The sequence below is a fragment of the Rhinoderma darwinii genome, chromosome 3 (assembly GCF_050947455.1).
Source record: "Rhinoderma darwinii isolate aRhiDar2 chromosome 3, aRhiDar2.hap1, whole genome shotgun sequence".
Taxonomy (NCBI): Eukaryota; Metazoa; Chordata; class Amphibia; order Anura; family Rhinodermatidae; genus Rhinoderma; species Rhinoderma darwinii.
The window spans coordinates 184,171,408-184,190,218 of NC_134689.1; the positions used below are offsets into that span (position 1 = coordinate 184,171,408).

The 18,811-nt window shown below is 40.7% G+C and overlaps 1 protein-coding gene across 6 annotated transcripts in view; it reads right to left on the minus strand.

Moving 5' to 3' along the window:
• The window catches only part of ANKRD26 (ankyrin repeat domain containing 26), a 99,967-nt gene that overhangs the window by 4,853 nt on the left and 76,303 nt on the right, over positions 1 to 18,811 (minus strand). For 5 of the 6 annotated variants that reach the window (XM_075857137.1, XM_075857138.1, XM_075857136.1 and 2 more), the window contains 10 exons: positions 16,327 to 17,298; positions 14,516 to 14,668; positions 13,352 to 13,527; positions 13,138 to 13,231; positions 12,856 to 12,933; positions 11,365 to 11,499; positions 8,444 to 8,556; positions 6,261 to 6,390; positions 2,199 to 2,489; positions 385 to 620 (listed from right to left, as the gene is read on the minus strand). In XM_075857137.1, the coding sequence (XP_075713252.1) occupies positions 385 to 620; positions 2,199 to 2,489; positions 6,261 to 6,390; positions 8,444 to 8,556; positions 11,365 to 11,499; positions 12,856 to 12,933; positions 13,138 to 13,231; positions 13,352 to 13,527; positions 14,516 to 14,668; positions 16,327 to 17,298 (2,378 nt within the window). The remainder of the gene's footprint in view (positions 1 to 384; positions 621 to 2,198; positions 2,490 to 6,260; positions 6,391 to 8,443; positions 8,557 to 11,364; positions 11,500 to 12,855; positions 12,934 to 13,137; positions 13,232 to 13,351; positions 13,528 to 14,515; positions 14,669 to 16,326; positions 17,299 to 18,811) is intronic. The other variant, XM_075857135.1, reaches the window with a different exon arrangement.

The window sequence follows — 18,811 nt, forward strand, 5'->3', positions numbered from 1 at the left end:
GTTCCGTTGCTGCTGGAATTGTCCACAATTGTCAATCCATTTTGATAATCGCGCATGCGCAGTTGTTTCAGTCCCCTTTGTGGTGCTTCTGTGAATGCACCGCTGTTAGGTTCCCTATACTTTACTGCTGCAGGACTGTGCATGTGCAGTGAGAGAAGATTAGGCACGGAGGGAGTCTGGGGATTGTGGGAAAGCATCGCACAGCCCCGCCAGTAATCGGGGTGATGAAAAACACTAAAATGTAAGTGTATTATATTCAAAATTGGCCCATTAGGTTTGTGCCCAATAGCTTACGTGGTCCCCACATTAGTTAGCATACTTTTTTTAATGGGAAAATCCCTTTAAGTGTTTGATGTGTACTACATGTCCCCAGACATTACTTACCGTTCTAGTTTTGATGTCAAAGATTTTCTCGCCTTTTGTTCTTCTGAATAGAAGTCCTTTAATCTGCTGAATTCCTGCTTTGTGGAGTCTCTCTCACTCATGTTTTCTAGTTGTGCATTCTTAAGCCTGAGTAGTTCAGATTCTAAGTCTTGAATTCTAAGCTCCATCTGACTCCTGACTGAAGCATCGGTTTCAGCTCTCATTTGTTCTAGCTTGTCTTGAGAAGATGCATGTGCCTGAAAATGAAGAAAAAATATTAGACACTACTTTGAAAGGGCTGGTGACGGCCCGTTGTGGTAATCTTGGGGGGCCTTAGAGTGCCACTATCACGAGTAGCCCTTTAACCCCTTCCCAACATTCACTGTATATACACGACGCACGTCGGGTGGGGGAGTATGGTGCGGGGGTCACATGCTGAGCCCGCTCCATAGAATGAGCGTGTCTTACAGCCGGCACTGCAGTGTAACGAGCACGATCCTGCTCATTTAACCCCTTAGATGCCGAGGTCAATAGCAACTGCGGAGTTTAAGTAGTTATAAACGGGGGCAGCCTCCTGTAATGTTGCAATGTGATGTGATTGCGTTGTGCAGATGGTTGGCATGCAGCCTGGGGGGGCTGATGAAGGCCCCCATGTCTGCCAACTTGGCTTCCGGCAGGGCTTCATAGGAGACGATCAGTATAACGATATACTGCAATACTTTAGTATTGCAGTATATCATGCAAGTCCCCCCGGGTACTTTAAAAAAAAAAAAAAAAAATACAGTCAAATCGTTTTTTTAAAATATATCAAAAAACTTTAAAAGTTAAAAAATAAAACTTTTCCCATTTTCCCTCAAGCACAATGTAATTTTTTTTATCAACATAACTGGTATAGCCGCATCCGTAAAACTGTGAACTATTAAAATATATAATTATTTAGTCCGCATGGTGAACGCCGTTAAAAATAATACAATTAAAAATGCCACAATCAATGTTTTTGGTCTTTTCATCTCCCATAAAAATGTAATAAAAAGTGATCAAAAAGTCTCATGTACCCCAAAATGGTACCAATATAAACTACAGCCCGCCCCGCAAAAAATAAGCCCTCACACAGCTCCGTCGACTGAAAAATAAAAAAAAAAGTCATGGCTCTTAGAATATGGCAGCAAACCACATTTTATTTTTAACAATCAGTTTTTTCCTTGTAAAAGTAGTAAAACATAAAAAAAAAAACAATATAAATTTGATAATCGCCATAATCGTATTGACCCGCAGAATAAAGTTAACATGCCGTTTTTATCGCAAGGCGAACGCGCTAAAAACTAACCACTCCAAAAGATTGAGGAATCGCTGTTTTTTTTCCTATTCCGCCTCACAAAGGATTTTTTTCCCCACAACATTATATGGTACAATAAATAGTGTCACGAAAATCTACAAATCATCCTGCAAAAAACAAGCCCTCATACGGCTATATCGACTGAAAACAAAAAAAAAAAAAAAAAAAGTTATGGCTTTTAGAAGGTGGGGAGGAAAAACCAAAAGTGAAAATCCGAAAAATGTCTGCAGCTGGATAGGGTTAAATACCGGAATGTGCAAGATGCTTATGCTCTGTTAGGACAGCCAGCGCGCTAGATTGCTCGACACCACGAATTGGAGGGGACCCACTGACTGACAGGGCTCTCCTCCTCAAGTGCTGCCTGCATGTCCTTTTCAGAGGGACATGCATTAGTGGCAAATAGCTCACCCCACTTCAATATAAACGTGCTATAATATGTTACAGATATTCCACTGAAAGTATGAAATATAGAATACAAAAATAGTAAGGAAATTCATACCTGTAGAAAGAGATTGACCTCCTCCAGTTGTTGCCGTACTTCTTGTCTGCCCCTTTCATCCACTTCCTTTTTATACATTTCTAGGTAACTTTGACTCTTCTTGCTTGAATCAATACATCTTTTAAGTTCGGCCAGTTCTTCTTCTAGTTGTGTTTTGCCTCTTTCTAGCCTTTCAATGTTCCTGTATAATTTCTTGTTTGTAGACACTTCTTCTTGCAGGTCACGGTTTGTACATTCCAATTCCATATATCTGTGGGATTCTCTTTGCATTTGTGAAGACAGTTGTTCAATCTGCGTTATTCAAGAAATTTTATAAAGACAAATGTAAAAGGTCTGACAAGAAAAAAAAACCCAACAAATTACTGTCCCATGGTCACAGTAGAAACCTAAGGCTGTGTTCACACAAATTCCTCCTGCAAAAACTGCTCCAGATGTTTTTTTGCACAGTGGTTTGACAAAAACTCGTCAAACCACTCATCGAGGTGTTTTTTTTACCCTTTCTGACTGATTGAAATGGGGCTTTGGAGGCGGAAACCGCCTCAAGATGGGTCATGTCGCTTCTTTTTACCGCGACGCAGTTTTTTTGCTCGCGGTAAAAAAACTCGTCCAACTCCCATTGAAATCAATGGGAGCCATTTTTGGGCGTTTGACGAGTTTTGCAGAGCGGTTTCCGCGCCAAAAAACTAGTAAAAAAAAAATCTGTGTGAACAGGGCTTTAAAGTAATATGAATGCAGCTTTGGGTTATAGGATATATTATAACTGAAGTGAAACAATATACTTGAAAAATTCTCCTGCACATGGCTTTAAAAAAAACAACTAACTTTGCAAACTTTTTGAGGTTCTCTATCCATTGAATAGCTAGAAGATGCAGTATTACAAATAAAATTAAATGTAAATACATCATACTCCATGTTGAAAGACTAATCGAAATGATATATGTATATACATATACACATACATACACACCATCACTCATCAAGTATGAAGTTTGTATGTACATTCAGTAAAATGTATTGTGTGATCCTCATAGCCACCCACACCTTAGTGCTGTACAGGGAAATCACGCGCAGCACACGGACCCATTGATTTCAATGAGGCCGTTCACACATGCAGGAGTTTTCACGCAGCGAGAGTCTGTGGTCTGAAACTCACTGCATGTCCTATATTGGAGCGTCTTAATGCACCTATGCGCCCATTGAAGCCAATGAGGGCGTGAAAACCACGCACCGCACACTGATGCACATCAGTGTGCGGTGCGTGATTTGCGCGTCAATTCCTTTAAAAAAAAAAAAAAAAAAGGGCTTTGCGAGTGCGTGAAAAACGCATGCCACTCGCAAAGCACTCTGATGCATACCGCAACGCACACGGACAGATTTACACGCGTTTTTTTACGTGCGTAAAACGGTCATGCTCGTGTGAATGTAGCCTTAGGTGTGTAGCTGATTTTATTTCAAAGTTAAGAAAAAACTTTAGACACTACCCACTTTTTGAGGGGTATTCCCAGAACACACAGCGATGGTATATCTCTAGAATATGCCACCACTTTGCGATTGGTGGGAGTCAGATTGCCGAGACCCCCAAAGATCATGAAATTGAAGGGGCCACAGCAGAAAAGCAGCGCTGTGGCCCCTCTAATTTCATGCTGAAATTCCCTTCACTGTTTTTCCCTGCACATTAGCGCCCCAGCAACACAGCTCCTTTTAAATGAATAGGGCTATGCTGCACAGCCTCGTGGCCTGTAGCATCTGTGGTGAAGGGAAAACGAGGAAAGCAAATAAGCGCTAAATTAGCGATGCAGCCTCTTCATTTTCAGGATTGGTAGGGGTCCAGGCAGTCGGAAACCCCACTGATCGCAAAGTGATGGCATATCCCAGCGATATGTCATCACTTTGTGTGATGGGAATAACCCTTTCAGGTCATGCCCTATAATTTTGTAATTTAAAATGTTTTGTGGTCCAGCAAAGTCTATAAAAACACCAACATTTATTTAGTAGAAGGGATTTAAAGGGGTTGTCTGAGATACAATGACTATGTGTTAATGCTTGTAATTTATTAATGTAAATACATTTGTAATATTCTTACATTTTTCCAAAGTGGCCCCGTTTCCAGATCCTGCCATGGGGTGACGTCACTCTCTGGCCGCGGTGTTGATCTTCAATTCTTTTCCGTGTATACGACACGTCACTTGTGACGTGCCGTGTATGGGCTGTTCTGCTGTACAGCCCGTAACGCGCATGCGTGGTCCCTGCTGTTCTCGAGATAAGAGCAGGGACCGCATGCGCGTTACAACAGAACAGCCCATACAAGGCACGTCACAAGTGACATGTCGTATACCTGGAACCGACTTGAATATCAAGACAGCGGGCAGAGTGTGACGTCACCCGTCAAGTACCCCACGGCAGGATCTGGAAACGGGGCCACTTTGGAAAATGTAAGTAAGTTACAAACGTATTTACATTAATAAATTACAAGCATAAACACATAGTAATTTTATCTCTGACAACCCCTTTAATCATCTAAACTGATTCAACAGCATAAAAGTGGTCTGGTATTACATAGTGTTGCAGATGGGTTGGGTCCTTAGTGTATAATCTACAAACGATGCCTTGAAACTCAATTTGAGGATACACGGAAAACACGCCATGGCATTCTTTCTAGAAAACATGTGAATGTTCCTATAGAAGAGTATGCAAGTATTAAAAGTTGTCCAGAGCAAATAGCACTATGTTCGTGGTCCTAATATATTGGATTTTGACACTCAAACATCTGTTTCTTTAAAGGGGTTGTCCGGGCACAGACAACTGATGGCCTATCCACAGGATAGGTCATCAGTATATGATCGGTGGGGGGCAGAAACCCGGACCCCGCACAGATAAGCTGCTCCGGCTGCCTCCAGGGACTGGATGTTATGCACGGTATGCAGAGTTCGGAGCTGGAAGCAGAATGCTCCGTACACTGCATAGCGTCCGTGCTGGAGAACTGCGTCTCTGCTCCTTTTCACTTGAATGGTTGCAGAGCTGAAGTACTGCACCTCGGCCGCTATTCTGGATCGGAGCCATCTGCTTCCGACATGGACATCCGCTGCCCGGAGGCAGCCGGAATAGTTGATTGGTGTGGGGTCCGGGTGTCGGACTCCCAACGATCATAAACTGATGACCTATCTTGTCGATAGGTTATCAGTTGTCCGTGCCCGGACAACTCCTTTAACCCAGGCTATATGGTAGCTTGGTCCCTCAAGTTACAATATTAATTTGTTTCAGGGTGACCATTGTAAGTTAAAACCATTGTAATTTGAGACCATAACTCTATGGAAAACTAGTAATTGGTTCCAAAGCCCCAAAATGTCAACCCAAAACAAGAAAAACATGAAGATTGAAAAAAAAAAAACAAACACAAATAAAACAAGTCCTTACACATTAAAAAGTTAGAAAGAGCTGCTGGAAGCTGCACATCCCTTTCTATGTTGAGTATAGAAGCAATTTCAGAATCCTGTACAGTACATAGTGTACTAGAAAAATAAAATTGAGCCACCTGGTGCCCAAATGAGCAATTCATTCTGGCTCTGGTAGACAGTACTGTAGAGAGGCGCTACTAGCCAATCAGTGCATGTACTTCAGTAATGAAGGTATTTTACCAGAGAAATGTCCATGCTGATTGGCTGGATCTTCTAGCCAATCACATTTGCCTCTGATTGGCAGTGTGTGTGGCATTGTAAGTTGAATGTGGTTTCAAGTTATAATGACCCAGGAAACACCATTGTATTCTGAAAATATTGTAACCGGAGGCCATTGTAACCTAAAGGTGATGGTAATAGATCACACGGACTGTAAAAGATCATAAACCTAAGCAATGTGACCCTCACCGATCACTAGTACTAGAGAGCTCTCAACTATTTCCACATCTCCTATAAAGTTCTATGGAGCAGCAGTGTGAACGCACAACCACTGTTCTGAAAGCATTTCCTCACCGTGGATTAGAAATAATAGAAGAATAAACATTGCAATTTACATATATATATATATATATATATATATATATACATACACACATTTTATACAAACCTTGTCTTTCATTTTTAAGACTTCACTATCTGTTTCATAGTTTCTGGAACCTTCTTTCAAACTACTTCGGTGTTCAGGGCCTTCATAGTCTTTCAGTCTCTTCTTGGCAGTTTTTAAAAGTTTCTTTAGCCTGCGCAGAACAATGAAATGTATAACCAACACTTTTAAAGCAATAGGTATAAATCACAATAACACATACAGTATGTTTGTCAAATTTGTGAGTTCAAAACAATAAAAAAAAAGGACTTATTTTGGCTGTAAATGGAGTCTTAAAGTGTATCTACAGTGAAGTGTGTGATTGCATCCCCTGCAAGAAGTTTAAAGGGGTTTTCCAGTCTGTAAAAATTGATGGCCTATCCAAATGCCATGATTAGCTGATCAGTCGGGGTCCGACTCCCGGGACACCCGCCGATCAGCTGTCTTGAAGGGGGTGCAGCGCTCGTAGGAGCGCTGTTTCCCCTTCATTTCTTCTTGCTCACTGTGAATCGTCGACACACGTGTAACGGCGATTCACAGGTATTGCAGCCTTTTCTCCCATACACTTCAAATGGAGAAGAAAGCTGCAATACCTGTGAAGCGGCGTTACATCTGTGTCGACAATTCACAGTGAGCAAATAGAAATGAAGGGGAACCAGCACTCGTACGAGAACTGCACCCCGTTCAAAATAGCAGATCGGCAGGGGTCCCAGGAGTCGAACCCCAACCGATCAGCTATTGATGGCCTATCCTGAGGATCGGCCATCAATTTTTACTGTCTGGAAAACCCCTTTAAAATTTATGGCAGGAGAGAAAGCCTGAAAAGTTGGCGTTCCGGCTCCCCAGGATCTTTCGCAGCAGGAAAAGTTTTCAGAGTTATAAAGTTGCCTAAGTAACCATAGTGCCTGCACTCTTAAGTGAAGATATACATTAAATCACAAGCCAAAGAAAAGTTTGATTTTAGAGAGTCTGGCAATATTCATTAAACATCACCATAGATTTCTCCATCACTTCATGCAGAAATGGCCTATATAATTTATAACGTAACAGAGAACTAATGCTTTCTAGTTAAATTAAGTATGCGTACCATCAGCCATTTCACCGGAGAAGCGAGTGACATATCTTTACATGAGCGTTGCGATCCTGTGGTTTCTGCTGCCTCCTAAACAATGGCCAAAACATGTTGTATGTCTCCTTGGCTGCTACTTTTCTTTTCTTTTTTTTTTTATCTGTGAGCTCATAGGAAGTACTTACATTTCCTATCAGGTTGGATTCACACACGGCAGATTTTGTTGTCGAAATTTCTGCGACTGCAAAAATTTGATCCATTTATCTGAATGGAACTTGCAGAATTCAATCAACCTCATTTAGATGAATAGAACGGATTTTAAGTTGAAGAAATTTCTGCAACAAATGCGGACATGTGACTACACCCCAATTTCCCCTTCAACTCCTTATGGGAATGTCTGCACGGCATTCCGAAAATTGAGCAGTAGGGGGAATTATTTTGGTGATAGTTTTTGATATGCCTTTTTATTTCTTATGACTTTGATATTGCATTATTTGTTTTAGTACAATACCCACCTTATTGTTACACCACCTTTGTATATTTGCATACATTTCTTTAATATATTTGCACTATATTTTATATGATCCAACATATATTCAGCTTTGATACTTGTGTACCATGTTGGGGGCTTCTGATCCGAACAGGGGACAGGGCCGTGTTTGTTGCACCTTGAGTGTTTTTAAATGTTTTTAATAATCTGTCTCTATCATTTCTTACATAAGTATTACTTACTAATAAAATTGGATAATGTTTGAGTGGTGCTGCCTTATATGCATTTTTTTTCCATATATATATTTTTTTAAAGACGCACACTCATGAAAATTATTATTATTCCTTTGCCCGTTAGTAATGGACATTGTGCACAAATACGTGCTTTTTATTTTCTCACCGAGCGATTATTTCTCAAAATACAGCTTCTGTTCAGGTCCCCCGTGCGGACAAGTTATCACTAGTCTAATTCACCGATTCACCGAGTCTTATGTGTAGACCGGAATCCAGTTTCTTTATGAAAGTTTATGAGACTCATATTAAATGCAGAATTTCTCAACAATTTTCATGCTTTAAATAAAGAATTTACAAAACGATTATACAAATAAGGGTATTAAAAAAAAAAAAAGGAAAGATTGTTGTCCTATACCCAGCCACTTCTTGTTGCAATTTATTACTCCTTTTCATTTCTTGGTCAAATCTTTCTTCTATTGATTTCTTTTGATCTGCCAATTTCTTCAGTTTCTTTTTCTCAACTGCAACCTTAGTGAGACACAAAAGTAGAACAATGAATGGCTGAACAAGCATTACAAATTATTGTAATGACGTAGGCAAGTACTGCATGTTGATATGAAGAACAAATGAAATATTACATATTTAAATAGGATCTATCACCAGATTTACAATACAAACTGCATACATTATTAAGTAAATCTCTTAGACCTGATGAAGCTGGTGTACTTACTTTGAAAAAAAAGATTATACAGCCACTTTAACATGGATTTTCTAAATTTTCCCGCCCGATATTAAAATGAGCATTTTATGAGACCAAGTATATGGATGAGACCAAGTATAAGCATGATATAATCCTAATCTCCTCCCACCTAGAGCTGACAAGTTCCCATCCGTGTCCCTCCTCTACTGCACCATGCTGAAATCTCACAAATGCTCAGTGCAAGCTGCAGTCTCCCTCCTGGCTCTACAGTAAAAGAAAGCAGCAGATGAAGTTAGAAGCTGTAATTCAACACTAAAATTCCTGCTGAACAACAGGCTCTCACTGCAGAACCAGGGAACTTACAAATTGCACTGAGCATATGTGAGATCTCAGAATGGTGCAGGGGAGGAGCGACACTGATAGGAGCTTGTTAGCTCTAGGCGGGAGGAGATTGAGATTACATCATTCATATTCTTGGACTCATAAACTGTTTCTTTTAATATCAAATAGGAACATGGAGTAAGGATTATACAGCCATTCTGACAGGGATTTTCAAAGTACTTGCACCAGCTTAATCAGGTCTAACAAACTGCATACGTGACTAAATAGATTTCGATTGTGAAATGTGAACCTTTAAATGGACATTAACTTTTTTAAACAAGTAATGTGAATGTAAATGGTATACCTTATATAGATCAACTTATACAGATTCACTTACTGTTACATTTTTTTTTTACTTTTATGCCCCATGCACACGACCGTAAAAACGCCCGTAATTACGAGCCGTAATTACGGGCCCATAGACTTCTATTGGCCACGGGTACCTTCCCGTATGCTTACGGGAAGGTACCCGTGCCGTTGAAAAATATAGAACATGTCCTATTTCAGGCCGTAATTACGGCACGGCAGGCCCATAGAAGTCTATGGGGCTACCGTAATTACGGGTGGCTACGTGTGTACACCCGTAATTACAGGAGCGTTGCTAGGCGACGTAAGGGGATAGTCACTGTCCAGGGTGCTGAAAGAGTTAACTGATTGGCAGTAACTCTTTCAGCAGTTGGGACAGTGACTACCGCTGGAGTGAATAGTATTAAAAGTGAACTTAACCAGCACTCTTCTTTTTCTTCCTACAGTCCGGCCTCCCGGGATGACGTTTCATCCCATGTGACCGCTGCAGCCAATCAGAGGCCAATCACAGGCTGCAGCAGTCACATGCACTTCCAGTCCGACCTCCCTGGATGACGCGGATGTCAGAAAAGGGACGCGTCACCAAGACAAAGGCAGGGGTACGTATGAAACTCTGCCCGAAAGGGCTGCCCCTTCTCTCTATCCTGATAGAGAGAAGGGGATGCCGATTAGTGCAGAAAAACAGGTCCGTAAATACGGGTGGAATACTGGTGATACCGGACCCGTATTTACGGGCACGGGTCCGTAAATACTGGTGGAATACGGGTCGAATACGTGTGATCATATTTACGCCAGTATTTACGGCCAGGAAAAAATACGTTCGTGTGCATGGGGCCTCACCCAGGCAAATTCTATGTGAAATTACTGCCATTAGGTGTCTCCCTTCCTGGAACCTGCTATCAACCCCCTGTTGTCAAACAAAATCCATCTCTAGTTACATAGCAGAGGAGACTGACTACAGAAAGTAGGGGTGTGTTTCTTCACAGCCTGCCCCATAGAAATCTATTGAGAGGGTAGGGGCAGCAGAAGCAGAGTGTCAGACACAGACACGCTGCCCATATAAGTCTATAAAGAGGGGAGAGGTAAGCAGGAGCATAGAAGAGACACAGGCTGTTAGAGTATGTTCACACGGCAAACAAAAATCGGCTCGGCTGTAAAATACGGAGCGGTTTTCAAAAGGAAAACAGCCCCTGATTTTCAGCCATTTTTATGCATCAAGCGTTTTTTGATGCATTTTTTACAGCCGTTTTTGGAGCTGTTTTTCTATTGAGACAATGAAAAACAGCTCCAAAAACGGCTCAAGAAGTGACTGGCACTTCTTTTTACGGGGTGTTTTTACAAACGGCCACGTAAAAAAATGCCCCGTGAGAACGAAATGCCGTCTTTCCCATTGAAATTAATGGCCAGATGTTCGGAGGAGTCAGCCTCTTTATTTTTAGCCGTTTTTAGGGGCGTTTATGGCCCAAAAAACGGCTGAAAATAAGCCGTGTGAAAATACCCTAAGTGTTATTTCCCTCACCTCAGTGCTGAATTCTCAAAAGAGACAAATCAGAAAATGTTATCGGTGGGTGCCTATGACCAAGGCCCCCACCTACAAAAATGCTCAATAGTTGTGAACAAATATACTTGGTAGCTTTTCATTCTGGAAAAACCCAACAGGCCAAATATGTAAGCAAATGAGATTTTAGAAAATCTCATCCACACTTGGTGTATACTTTCTATGGCTTAATGTGTATATTTTTTTTGTTTGTTTCTTAACCACTACATGTTATGTTCCCTCTTTTTAGGCTTCAATGAGATAAAATATTGCAAAAAAACTGCATGCAACATACACACAAATAAATCCCCCGGTGGACCCATCATGTGAGGGATCAATAAATTGTCAAAAATTGAGATTCAAAATCCATTCTCCTGATCGCAAATAACTTGTTAGTCTACATAATTTTTACCTGATCAGATAAATTAGCATTTAATCCTTCAAGCTCTGCCAAGCGGACACCTATTTGTGATCTTGATTTCAGCTCTGCCTCCCAAAGATTGTGAGAGTCATGAGCACTTTGAGACAAAGCGGATTGTTTATGCACCTGGATCATAAAACACATACACACAGGAGTCATATTCTGGAAATAGGGCACACTAGACTTAAAATAGGATTAGCTGACACATTAGAATAACTAGATGTAAAAATTCTCTTAAAACCAGACAGGGATCACTGAAATATTGTTGTTGCAGTTACCTAACTGAATACGTTTTTATTTGCATAAAATTATACTTGTTATACATAGAAAATGAAATACAATACTGAAGAATAACTTAAGGCCATGTGCACGGTCGTGATTTTCGGGTCGGCGGGCAGCGAACTGTCAGCCGCGGGCCGCCCGCAATGAGCCCGGACCGCAGAAGACGGCCGTAATAAGACATGCCCATTCTTTCTGCGGTGCGAACTCCCGGGCCATGCATAGACCGCAAAAACTACGGTCGTGTGCATGGCCCCATAGAAATGAATGTGGCCGCAATTCTCCCGTTGATTTTCGGGGGAATTGCGGCCGCAAAAGCACGTTCGTGTGCATGGGGCCTTAGTGGTCTAAATGAATGAAGATTTATTTTCTTGTCAGATATTTAAAGGGGGGTTTCCAAGCTTGTTGATCCCTACGGAAGAAATGTGAAAGTGCCCCTCCACCCCCCAATTTTACAGACGCTACAGCAATTTAAGTACTATTCGTGTCCCTGGATAGGATGGTGAAGGGGTAATGTAAGTGGTCTAGGACAGGAAAAGGTACCTAACGTCAAGTTAGGATAGGCTTAAATTTATTTGAAATATTAGACATAAAAATAGTGATAGGCCGAATCATAAGGTTGACATGATCTAAATGTATTGTAAATAAATTGAATACAGGGCCTGCAGCATATTCAATAGAAGTAACTATAAGTAAATTAAAGGTGTACCTATCATTTCAACAAATTATCATTGGGGGTCTGCATTGGGGGTTGGGATTAGTGTGGGTCTGCATAACGAAACTCCTACAGTATGCTAGAACAAAAGGGAACAAGTGCTCAGCTTAGTGCCATGCTCCTTTGGCTGCCGAAGCTTTTCCACAGCAGTGTGTGGCTGCACAAGGTTAGCTGAAGTAAATTCTACAAGCAGTATATAGCCAAGCTTCAGCTCTACACATGTAGCATGGTACTGCCAAGGAAAGATGTTGGGAGCCAAAGGGGCACAGCGCTCAGCTGAACAGTTTGTCCTAGTGATTGGTGGGCATCTCAGGATATGGACCCTCACCAATCACACTTTCCATCTCTATGACAAATACATCAGAAGTATGCTGCAATGATAGCTATACGAATAAATGAACAGATTTAATCTTGTCATAATGGGAAAGAAAGGATAAACATTTCACAAAAGATGCACAAAAAAGCAGATAAAATAAATGACAACTTACCTGCTGGTTAAACTTCTCCTCCAAACTGATTTTTGTTGATTGCAAATTTGTAACCAAATCCTCCAGCCGATTGCGCATCTATAACGTTAAGTAAATATTAACTCAATCGTATCCTCAAATGTAAGAATATAAGAATAATAAATAGGGATAGTTTGTTAGCTTATTTTAATATGTTCTTCCTATAATGTATTAACTTTTAGGTGGCTGCTCCTGCAGCAGCGGATTGTCTGTGTGTTTTTAGTGATGGGTTTGTATAGAATATGTCACATAGGGATGACTTACAGAAATTGATTCATGTAGTTCTTTCTGGAGGTTTTCAATTTGTCCTGCTTGCTGTTTGGCTGTTGCCTCAATTCTGGCATTTTCAATTTCGAGCCTGCAATAAATACGAATCTTATTAATAAAATATAATGAAAAACATTGGACGCCATTTATGCGCTTGCAGATATTTGCAAAAAAGTGGTACAACTAATTATTACATTTGGCTTAAACTTACTTTTGCACATGCTCTTCTAGCTGCTTAACTGCTTTCTCAGCCCCATTGGCTGCAGCAGAAAATTCCTGAACTTTCTGAAATGCAGCGATCATTTCTCTTTCTTTGTCATCTAATGCATTCTTCAACTGATGATTAAGTCTTTCTGAATGAACAAACTGGTCCTCAACATCTTGCATCTGTATAAAAAACAAACATAAAAAAGGAACCCTAATATAGCAAGAAAATAAACAGGGAGTTAGGGACTCGCTAGACTGGGGATCCTTGTCGTGGATTGCGAGCTTGCGTCCTTTTGGCCAAATAGATCACTAATACCCCAGGTATTTTTCATTACTACGTATATTCGCTTCTCTTGGACACAGCCGGGTCTTTGATGCTGGGAGAGCATGGTGTGCTGTTGTTTGGCATAGTAAGCAGGTTAGCCCGCTCTATGAACTATCAAGGCGTCACAAATAGGCTTCTACCTGGCTATACACGCTGCGCCTCATGACTTACACACTATCCCTCTATGTTTCACACACTTGCACCCCATTATTCATTTATTTTTATTTATGCACTTTACTCATTACTGCCCCCTATATGTCACCCCTATTATTATCACTTGCACATACACTATTCATTCATTATTTTTTACTACACATCCCATGCACCACACGCCACTCCCCTCAAGACTAGTGGGAGTGGCTATTATTATTTAAAGCACCTGCTCACTCCATCAGCGTTTCTGACCTGGCTGTGTCCATTTGTAAGTATGGCCTTTTTTCGGTGTTAAGAAAATAAACACTATTAGGCCTTGTTTATACGGCGCTCAAAAAAAGGACGTGTAAACGCGCCAAAAACGCTAGCATTTTTGCAAATTGCTTTTTAAAGTACAGGCGTTTGACGCGTTTTTGGGCCCGTAACTAGTACTTCCATTGACCATGTGACCTAGGCACATTTTCGCCAAGAATTGACCTGACTTTTTTTTTTACACGACGCGTTTTTTAAACACGAGCGTGAAAATAAAAATAAAAAAAACGCGTCGTATGCACTACAATGCGTTTTCCCATTGACGTCAATGGGAAGCTTAAAGCAAGCGTTTTTTGATGCGTTTTTTGGCGCCTAAAACGCGGCAAGAATGTTTTGAATACATGCCGTGTGTACAAGGCCTAAAGCCACATTCCATACCTTAGTTCGGAACTTTTCTAGTTCTTTTTGAAGGTGTTGCTTCTCTTCCTCAAGGTCATTTCGATAACGTGTTATAACTTCAAGAGATGCCTCAGACATAGACAACTTCTTCAAAGTATCAGCAAGTTCCTGTTGAAGTTGTCTTACAGAGCTCTAGGAGAAAAATATTCATTTGTATTTTAGAAATAGTTTTGAACAAGTCTACTTCCAAATCCATTTCACACATCTACTCAAATTTGATAGCAATAGTAATAGGAAATGTGAACCAATAAATTATGAGCAGCAGAAAGTTTGATCGGCTGCAAAAATCAGGACATGTGGGCCAACTGTCTTACTGCAAGTCATATCTTCACACAGTAATCTATATGATAATGGCTTAACAGATTTGTAAAATAATAAAGGGTATACACTTTTTTTTTTCTCCAGACATGTTTCTTTTACGTCCAGCATATACACCGGTACATCAACTTATCTCTGGTCTATTGGATCCGTTCAGCGTGTGCGTCCGGAGTCTCTCCCAATACATACACAGAATCTACACACCAAACATGGTGTCAACAGAGAAGTCTGGTGCTGCATCTCAGCCCTGTTCACTTAAACAGGACTGAGAGATTATAGATAAAAATAATGCAGTGTCTGGAGAAAAAAAAAATAGTTTTTTTTCTTTCTAATCCCATCACCCCTTTATCCCCATAAGGGCACAGCTATTTTGGGTCTTAACAATCTATGACGTAGCTGTATGTCATGGAAGCGAATGAGGAGCATGGAGTGAGCTCACGGGTTAAGCCCGCTCTATATTCATCAAGTATTTGGCCGACACTTCACTGTAACGGCTGGGATAGGAGAGGACTTCAATCCAGGCCGTTTAACCCCATAGATGCAGGAGTCAATAGCGACCGCAGCATCTAAGCGGTTAGCGGGAGAGTGGGGGGGGGGGCCTCCGACAGGGCCCCCAGGTCTGCCATCTTTGTGCTCCTATTAAGCCCTGGGCATAAAAGGGTTCCGGTAAAAACGACAACACACTGCAATACATAAAGGTATTGCAGCGTATTGTACCAGCAATCAAACGATTGCTTGTTCAAGTCCGCGAGGAAGACTGAAAAAAATAAAATGTGAAAAACAGTTAAAGTTCTTAATAAAACGTACAACATTTTTTTAAATATTAAAAGTTCAAAACCCCTTTTCTCTTTAAAGTAATGTAAAAAAACTAAAATACAAAAAAAGTACGTCATCGCAATTCAAGAGCCATGACATTTTATTTACTGTCAACTTCGTTTTATGAGGGCTTGTCTTTTGCGGAACAAGTTGATGGTTTTAATAGGGTGATCGTTATGGAAGCGGCGATACAAATTACGTGTAGTATTTCATAATAAAACATTTTGCGGGGAGAAATTTTTTTGCCATAAACATTATAATTCTTTTTTTGCAATTTGTTTTGGTCCCTCTAAGACTTAAAATGCGATCATTTGATTGCTTCAATAATAGTGTGTATTGCAGTGTAATACGCCTATCAGGCCCTTGTCCATGGCATGCCTGGAGGCCTTTGTTGGGCCCCTGGCTGCCAGGGAATCCAGTAGAAACGCACAATATCATCGCGGGGACACTGATGGGCCTACAGAGGGCGCCTCCTTCAGTAAATCCACTCGGGTGCCGCAGCATATAAAGGGTTTAAACGCCTGGGATCGGAGTTCGCTTCAAAACTGCCCGTTGCAGCGGGGTGTCAGCTGTGTGTTTACTTGACAACTTGGCTCAGCTACCATCAGGAAAGGGTAAATTTTCAAACCAAATATCACATTTGAAATGCTTCTTACCTCACGGTCTACTTTCTCCGTTTCGAGCTTATAAAGCTGTTCCCTTAGGTCATTAGACTTCGTAATCAAATCCTTGTTTCTCTCTTCAACTATGTGAACTTGTCTTTCTGTGTCAGCCCGCAGATCACTGTAGATCTCAGTAAAGCGGTCTTGAGCATCAGTGACTGTCTTTTCTTTGATGATGCCCTTATTCTGCACATCTTCTAGCTGCTGACGAAGCTGCATGTTCTCACTAGTAATCTGGACCAGTCTCTCCTGCACTGACTCTTGCTTTACCGAGTTTTTGTTATTGTGGTCCTTTTCCACCTGGAGGGCTTGTTCAATGTCTTTTATTTTGGATTGGGCCTGCGTCAAGTCTCTTTTTGCATTATCTAAAAGAAGGGTTTTATCTTGGAGAGAAAGCCCAGTTCTATGGAGTTCATTTTCCAAACTATTTAACTTGGCTTCAGTTCGGCTAAGCTGCTGGGACAAGTTGCTGTGGCTTTCACGCAAGTTGGACAACTCATGAGTTAATTTGTCTTTAGATCGCAGCCACTCATCTCGTTCTCTCTGCAGTGTGCGATCAGTGTCAGTTTTTAATGCTTGACTTCTTTCAAGATCCTGTAAAGTAGAGTTCAACCGAGATCGTACTGTCTCCAATTCAGTCTCTAACCTTTCCTTGCTTTGCTTCTCATGCTCAATTTTAGAGCACATCATGGCTGTCTCTGTCTTCTGGGCATTCAGCTGTCCATTGTACTGAATTACAGTTTGGGTTAATGTTTCCTCGTTCATCTTTAGATCTTTTCTTAGATCTTCGATCTTTTCTTTTAACATCTCACTTTTATCCATATATCTATTCTCCTCTTCTTGATAATGAGAACGCATATTATCTAGTTCTACTTTAAGACCGTTTACTTCCTCTTGCAATGTTAGGTTTCTCATGGTTAAATCTACTTCCTTCCCATTTGTTTCGGAAGACTGGCTAAGTACCTGCTAACAAAAGTAAAGGAAAAAATTCCGTCAGTTTACTGTATGACACGGAACACCTATAATGAGACGGCACAGAAAAAAAAATAATAATTCTGTCAGTGTAAGGAAAAATAGTAATTTCTGTCTTTTTATATTCTATTTGTAAAGAACATCTAACAGTTCACATACAAGCAATGTGTAAATTAAGGATCCATTCATTTAAAGATCTTGCATAATATGGCAAATAAAAACTCCTTTTACCAAGAAAGTATAACCACATATTGTAAATAAAAAATATAGGCCAAAATTCATGACCATTAGTAATTATAAAGCCACATATCAGACACAGGTCGGGTGCAGTCATATCAACCTATATAGGACATCATCTAAAGGAACAATGATAGTGAATGTACCGAAACAAATATATCTACAAGAAAAGAGAAAAAAAAAAACAATACTGGTCTACACAGTTACAAAGTAAATCACCCCCTAGATTACACTTATCTGCTTAATTCCCGAGATCCCTCATTGTCTTCATGTAGGACCAAAAGCCTGAAACAAGATGGCGAGGGATCTCAGGATGGACAGCAAGTACACAAATAGAACTTTGAGGGTACATAGGGTGCTTCTCATTAAAAGGGGTTTTACTGATATTCTGACATTTCCCCCCAAAACCCTGTAAGAAATATTTCTAATATATTAACCTTAAAATTTTATACATTAGGCCTCAGTGATGTGGTGTCCATAGTGACATAACTTCATATAGCAGAATTGTCCAACTGCTTGCACAGGAAGTCATGGCAATGATACAACTACACGAGGTTACATCACGATGGACAGAATTCTTACGGAGACATAGTGTAAACACAGGCTCAAATGGGATGCTCTAGCTAGCAGTAAGACGAGATGTAATTTATCAAGCACTGACAAATTCTTGGGCCCAATTCCCTGCCTAGGTTTCCAAAAATGGAGACAATAAAGAAGGGTAGCCTGCTAAACGGCTTATCTGCACCAATGCCCTCCTGTTGCCATTTTGTGAACCAACTCAGGATTTAACCTCCTACAATTCAGGTGTGTGAAATCTGTGTGCTACCGCAACTTCCTGCATACGCATATGGAAACCGCGCTCTCATGTCTGCCCCACCCATCGCCCACTGCCACAAGCTGATCACCCATTACATCCTTATGATCATAAGAGTCAGGTCATGGAGGTGAGTTTTTAGCTTTTAATCCCTCCTATGGGGCAGAACTCTCCCTGCTGAAACTGCCAGCGTTTTCCCCACTCTTCCTCAATTGCACAGGAATAAACATAGACCTATACAAAAAATATCTCGATCCTCATCCCCTTCATGTCTAATCTGGAAGTTATGTCTCAGCTTTCAGAAGTAGCCTAGCACACATACCTAGCCCAAGTCCAGTCAACAGTAAACATTCCGTAAAAGTTTATTTTTTTGTTTAAACATCCCAGATAATACCATAAAATCTTAACAAAATATGCTTACAGAATACTTTTTTTTGCGATCTTTAAAGACTTACT